Genomic DNA, 6,915 nt, shown 5'->3' on the forward strand with positions numbered 1-6,915 from the left:
CCCAGGCGATTACACCCCCATGGAAGAGGGTTCACGCCCAGGCGATTACAGCCCAATGGAAGAGCGTTCACAGGCCTGGTGCCCCCTTGTCAGTAGCAGGAGCCTCAGCTACCTCCTGTTGCTGCGTCCCTGTGAGTCGCTGAATGGTGCTCGATGCCCGTCCCTGCTGTGCAAGCTGGTGGCTGCCCTGTGTGAACCCTGAATCCCAGAAGGCTGAGGGTGGGGTGCGGGTCATTGAAAGGTGCCGCACAAGCCAGGCCCGCAGACTCTCAGTGTCAGCTCTGACGTGGGGCTTTTGTTCTCAGCTCTCACGAAGAAACGGTGTCCCTCCCGAGGGTCAGCTGGGGAGTGTGCTCCCATTCGACAGCAGCTTATCCAGTGATGACTTGGGATTCAGCACCAATGTCAGAGGGTGTAGTTGGGTAGAATTTCAAAGACCTTACAGTCTGAGGTGGTGTCCATCCCTTATAGTACTGGAGACAGTCTGCCAGGTGTTTATTTAAAACGTGGCTGTGTGTTAACTTGAAACCCTAGTAGTCTGAGAGCAGCCAATGGGGATGGAAGGAGGTTTGTCAGGGGGGTTTTGGAGAAGGGGAGCTGTTTCTGTAATGATGTGGAGTGGGGCTGACCCAGGAGAAGACGCTCAAAGGGGGAGGGCCCAGCACCGGGAGAGCAAAGGGAGCTCGCGTGGAGGAGGGAAGGGGCTGGAGCGCGCTGGTTTGGGATCCACCACATGGTGTGTTCAGTGACGTCCCTGCAGAGCAGCCACGTGTCTGCCTGTGGCGGCTCCAAGTCCCCCAGCACCCTTAGGTCCCCCGTGGGCCCACAGCATCTGTCTGTCTGGCAACATCGGCCGGGGCAATGGCCACCACTCACAAGCTCACCCCCAGTGATCCCTGGGCCACGGCATGGACTGGGCACTGCTTGGCCCTGCCCACTCCTTGGGGTGGACACAGCAGAGCAGGCCTGTCCTGCTGTGGGTCGCGGGGCATGGATGTAAGGTCACTGGCGTGACATCACCAGTGTGTGAACTGGTGTGCACTGCTGTTCAGTGACGTCTTCTTTTGTGCTTCATGGTTACCTGTCTTCTGCAGGCTGGGGACTCGCTGGGAGATGGCAGCTCTGTTCTGGATTTCATGTCCATGAAGTCGTACTCTGACGTCTCTCTGGACATCTCCATACTCAGCTCTCTGGGTAGGTCGTGCTGGCCACGCTCCCCTTTGACCCCTTGGTCGGATTGTCAGGCTCGGCTAGAAGGAAGTGGCCCCTGTGCCTCTGATCCCTGGTGCCCGGTTCCCACACAGCCCGAGGGGTGGTGATCCCGAGGGGCATGGGCTGGGGCACCGCTGCCTCTCCTTGCTCTGGGGAATGTGACCCAGCCTGCGAGCTGACTGTAGAGTGAGGGCCCACTGTCCTCAGGGTCACCCTCCCAAATGGCTGCAAACAGGACTTTGCCTGGGCCTCCTTTATGACTTCAGGCTCCATCTGCAGGATCGCGGGGTTCTTTGATCCTGTTGGTTGGTGCGCATGCGTGTGCCCACTGGGACATGGCCTCTCGAACGGCTGGCACCCACTCTGTGAAGTGCTGTCTGCTTCCGCACAGCATCTGATGCTCAGAAGTCTCCTGTGCCACCCCAGCCCCTGCTGACGGGTGGTTTCATAAGCGTCTTCTCCCCTTTGCAGTCTGGACACACCTGCGTTTTCCCTCAGTGGTCCTCCCCGGGGCAGCCCCCCCTCGGGGACGTGTGGCAATGTGTTGGTTGTCACACCTGGGTGTGGTGTTTCTGGGATCACGTGGGTAGAGGCCAGAGATGCTGCTGAACATGCTACAGCGCACACAACAGCCCCAGAAGGAACAACCTGTCCCGAGTCAACAGTGCTAAGGTTGAGAAACGTGCCTTGTTACAAGTGGGTTTTGTCTAACTTTAAAGAGCGTAAAGTCGAGTCCCACTTCGTCATCCAGGACGACAGCCTCTGCCTTGGTGGGAGTGACCGTGGACTGTGTGTGTTTCATGCAGTTACTGCTTTGCTTGGGCTCAAGCCTGCTGTCTTGCTGTTCTGTCTTCCCAACAGTTCAGGGGTCCCCGGGACCACCCCTAGGTTTGGTGATGCACTAGGACTACCAGGACTCCGTGTATGGTTGTCTTCAGGGTTTGTTATAGCAAAGAATACAGGCCAGAACCCACGAAGGGGAAAGGCACATGGGTGAGTCCGGGGACACCAGGCATGCACTTCCGGAGCCCTTTCCCGGAGAGCCCCCAAGGATGCGCCTGGTCCCCAGCAACGAGCTGTGGCGGGGGTTGGGGGGGTCACCCTCCACCTGGCATGTCCCCAAACGCTAGTCCTCAGGAGGGGGCAAGTGTCTAGGTACAGTGAGTCCCCCTGCACTTCAGCAGCGGGGACCCTCCCAGAGTCTAGGTCAGCCAGCAGGAGCCGGCTGTGCCTCGGAAGGCTGGCAGCCTCGGGCTGCCGTGGGAGCACCTTTCTGCGCACCAGCAGTTCTTCTTCTCCAGCTGCCTTGGAGACTCTCCTTTTCCCCGGTTCTCGGTGGTCTGGTCGTGCTGTGCCGCGGTTTGCTTCTCTTCAGATCCTCCCTCCTTGGGTTGTGTCAGCTCGTTGGACCTGGGTTTATAGCTTTATCAAATGTGGGAGTTTGGCTGTCATTTCTGCAGTCGTCACCTGGGCCCCGATTCTGACCGTTTGTGGTTAAGTCTCTGCTTCGTTTGGGGCCGTCCCGCGCTGTCCTGGGAGTCCCTGGCCATCCGTCCTGCAGCGGCTGCCCCATTGTCCTCCCAGGGTTTCCCATACACGGCTGCTCTTTTCCTCTCCAGAAGCCACATTCAGCTGTCCCCGCCTTCCTCTGCCTGCGTGGATGCTTGGCGTGTGCTCGCTGGCGCCGTTTGCACGCAGCTGCTCCTCTCACGTCTTGTGGACGATGTGCCACTGGCGGGATGGTGTTTCCCTGCGTCTTCGCCTGCGGGGCCGTGCTTTCTCAGAGGCCAGACCCTGCCGTCATGCGCTGGGTGCTAGGTTGGGTCACATACCCTTGAACCGTGGTGGTCCTTGCTCTGACAGGCTCTTAGCCCCCTCTCCTTCAGGCTCTGTCGGGTTTTGCTTTGAAGTGGTGCTAGGGCAGACACAGTCCCCACTAGGCCACACCTGCCTTCAGGCTTGGGACGTGTAATATCACAGACAAGCGTGAGGTCTGGACCTGCCCCAGTGGGGGCGTCCCTCTTGCACAGGTGCAGGGCGGTGCTTGGCTGAGACCTGGGAGCTCTCCAGGCAGCTGTCTTCTCCAGCTCTCAGCCCACCCGCTGGCCAGACCCCGCGGGTCCCCTCCCTGGCCATGGCCTGTGCGGGTCCCACGTCTGCAGCTCTGTTGCACACGGCATCCTGCTCTCCAGTTGGTTACAGCAGGATGGCAGCACTTGCGTGCGTCCAGTTGCTTGGGTGTGGTGTGGCGCCTGGTTTCTTGTCCAGTGCTGGTGCCCTCCATCGAGGCCTCCACCCCCGTTTGCTCTGACTGAGTCGCCCTCACCTCCGAGCTGACTGTGCTCATCCAGCTTCACTTCCGAGTGGTGCTTGTGCGCGTGTGTGGTGACGCGTGAGAGGCTGGAGTTACAGACCGGAGGTGCCAGTGCACAGTGCTGGGCCGGCTGCAGTGGGCTGATGTCCGACTGTGTCTGCACAGGGAAGGTGAAGAAGGAGCTGGACCACGACGACAACCACCTGAACTTGGACGAGACGACGAAGCTCCTTCAGGACCTGCACGAGGCGCAGGCAGAGCGCGGGGGCTCCCGGCCGTCCTCCAACCTCAGCTCCCTGTCCAACGCCTCCGACAGGGACCACCCCCACCTGGGTAAGGCGGCCCCGGCCTTGCGCTCCGCCCCGACCCTCCAGCAGCCATCCTGGAGCACGAGTGGTGGTCACGTCCGGGAAGAGGGCAGGAGCGCCGACTTCCAAGAAAGGCTGGAGACCCCGGGGCTCAGAGCTCCGTCCCCGCTGCCCTCCTGGGCTGCCCCTGCCCCTGGGGCTTGGAGGACGCGCCTCCCTCCTCAGGCGGCTGCACTGAAGTGAAATGTTTAATGGAATTTAGTTAGTGCTGTGAATTGGCCGGAGGGTGCTGGCAGCCCCTGTGTCAGGAGAGCCCAGCCGGCCACGCCTGAGGCCCTTGGTCACAGGCAGAATGAGGCTGAGGCTGTGGACCCTGACAGCCACGCAGAGTTAGACCTTGGGAACAGTTGTTTCTGCCTGCTGTTCCCCGCTTTTAGTCCTAAAACAGCGTGTGGACTGGTGCGCTCCCCAGGACCCTGGTTTGGGGTGAGCACGTAACCTTGCTTGGCCAGGGGTCTCCATGTTTGACTAGTGACACCCTGGGTGGGTGTCTCGGGACCCCTCCAGGATGCCACAGCCCCCTGTGCCCCGTGGCTCCATGAACTTGCTCGATTACATCCGCATGCTACTGTTGGAGTTCCCGGGTACAACTGAATTATTCTTTCAGCAGAGTAAACCTTGATGTTTTTGTGGGAATAAAAAAGGGTAATCAGTTACAGAGGTTTGGCTGAAGTTGTCTGAATAAGGACCGTGTCTTCGGTCTGGTTAACCTTGTAGTAAACAGTATATGATGGAGGCTCCAGGTGGCCCTGGCTCGGCTCCAGATCTGAGGACCCCAGCATCCTGGTGGACTCTCAGGGTGACACGGGAGCTGCTCAGGGGCTGGGGTTTGTCTTCAGGACCCCTGGCGAGGAGCCTCCATTGTTTGCAGAATCAGCAGCCCTGCCGTGTGGAGGGCCAGCACCGACATCCCACTTCATGGTGTCCATACCACGTCTGCGAGGAGTTGCCCTCTACCTGCTCCCCAGGAGAGATGATGGCATGGCCCGTACCCCAGGGGAGATGGGGGGGTGGGCCGTACCCCGGGGGAGATGAGTGAGTGGCCAGTGCCCCAGGGGAGTTGAGGGGGTGGCCCATACCCCAGGCGTGATGGCAGGTGGTCTGTAGCCCGGGGTCCTTGGCTCTGGCTGAGTCCTGGGCTTTGCTGACCACAGTCTCACAGACTGGTTTTTGCACAGGGGCCTCCTGAGCTCCGAGCAGGTCAGACCATTGTGTTGAAATGTCTTTTCCTCAATTGCAGGAAGCCCTTCTCGCCTCAGTGTCGGGGAACAGCCAGATGTGACCCATGACCCATATGAATTTCTTCAGTCTCCAGAACCTGCAACCTCTACGAAAGGCTAGCCCTGTCGACAGTCTCAGATTGTTATTGTTGTCTTTATTTGCATGTACAGTTTTGTCGTGAGACAGAGACTTTCCTTTGGTCCCCTTTGGTGTGCTGGGAGCAGCCCCGGGAGGTGGGGAGTCGTCTCTGATACCATGTTGGCCACACGCAGATGTGTGTTTCTGTAGATCACCCCTGGAGTCCTGAATAGTGGAAATCACGCATGAAAGGTGTGTGACCAGATCGTGTGAAGCTGGAGTGGGCTGTCGCTGAGCTTCTTGGTGCCGGTCGAGCCCTGCTCTGCAGCAGTGTGGAAGCACCTGTCTGCCCACATCCTCCACGCAGGGCCCAGGGAAGCAGACGTGTTTCTGTTTGCCTTCTGTTGGGGGTCCTGCATGTTCTTTGCCTGCCTGCCTCCCACATCCACGTTGCTGAGGCAGGTCACGGTAGGGGCTGTTCACACAGGAGGAGCGTGTCGGGAGCAAGTGCAGGCCCTCTGGCCGGGACAGGCCGAGTGAGGCCACTCGCCATTCCTGCTCTCAATCCCGCGCCTGAGCGGGTCGCTCTGCTGGAGGACCGCCACTGCCCTGCTGGTTACGATGGAGTGTTGCGTGTCCATAAAACACCTTTTATTCTGGATGTGTTTACAGGACACCTGTTCATATTTGCAGAATGTAAATACAGATCTTAGTAAAAAGATACACAAAGAGTGTACTTGCTGTGATTATTTACAGCACTGCTGGACATCCACTTTAAGTGACTTTTCAGCAAAACCCTTTCTCATGCAGGGTTGGTGGTGTCCGTTCTTCCTAGTCATCATCTGCTGTCTCCTCACATCTCGGCCAGTTCTCAGTTCCCGTAGCTGTGCACCTTTCCCTGCACAACTCCTGCTCTGTTCTGTTATCGTGAAAACGTGTAGTTGGAGACTGCTGTCTCTCAGGGGAGGATAAGACCTGGGGGAGAGTGTGTGACCGAGGGGCAGTGGCAGTGCGACATGCCTGGGCACCACAGGACAGGGCCAGCCCCACTGGCTACTGACTGCCTGGGCCAGCAGGGCTTGCTGAGGTACTATGTGGATCAGACAAGGGCCTCCCCGCCAACATCGGTAAAAGGGGAGCAAAAATATCTCAGAGGGGCCAGCCTGGTGGTGTAGTGATGAAGTTCACGTGCTCCGCTTCGGCAGCCCAGGGTTTGCAGGTTCGGATTCTGGGTGTGGACCAAGCACCACTAGTCAAGCCACACTGTGGTGGCATCCCACATAAAGTAGAGGAAGATGGGCATGGATGTTAGCTCAGGGCCAATCTTCCTCACACATGCACACACACAAATATCTCAGAGATGAGGCACCAGGAAGCCGCTGTGGCTGCTGTCAGCAGAGGAGGAATTTATCAACAGGACGCGGGCTAATGAGCAAACACCCTGGGAGCACGAACCCGACAACAGGCCACAGAGCTGGCCCTGACCCTGTGCCTGGCCCTCTGCTGGCCTCACTGCCTCCCCCAGTCCCTGGCCCTGGGCCAGGGCCCCAGTGCAGAAGGCCAGGCGGGGTGGGATCTGGATTTCCAGCCTCGAGGTGGGGGCGAGTGCTGCCTCTACCAGGACTCAGAAGGTCGGGTGCCCTGAACATGGGACGGAACTCAGATTCTGGGTGGTGTCCCCAGGGCGCAGCCCCTTGGGAGTGGGTGGTGGAGTAACCTTCC

At 59.1% G+C, this 6,915-nt stretch overlaps 1 protein-coding gene across 13 annotated transcripts in view; it reads left to right on the plus strand.

Moving 5' to 3' along the window:
* Positions 1–5,925, plus strand: part of BRD9 (bromodomain containing 9) — a 25,801-nt gene extending 19,876 nt beyond the window's left edge. For 11 of the 13 annotated variants that reach the window (XM_046671290.1, XM_046671292.1, XM_046671293.1 and 8 more), the window contains 3 exons: positions 1,095–1,194; positions 3,692–3,859; positions 5,135–5,925. In XM_046671290.1, coding sequence (XP_046527246.1) covers positions 1,095–1,194; positions 3,692–3,859; positions 5,135–5,235 — 369 coding nt within the window. In that variant the 3' untranslated portion in view covers positions 5,236–5,925. Of the gene's footprint in view, positions 1–1,094; positions 1,195–3,691; positions 3,860–5,134 lie in introns of those variants that run through there. The other 2 variants (XR_006890075.1, XR_006890076.1) reach the window with 1 other exon arrangement.
* Positions 5,926–6,915: the final 990 nt, after the last annotated feature.

This window comes from Equus quagga, chromosome 9 (genome assembly GCF_021613505.1).
Source record: "Equus quagga isolate Etosha38 chromosome 9, UCLA_HA_Equagga_1.0, whole genome shotgun sequence".
In the NCBI taxonomy this organism is placed as follows: Eukaryota; Metazoa; Chordata; class Mammalia; order Perissodactyla; family Equidae; genus Equus; species Equus quagga.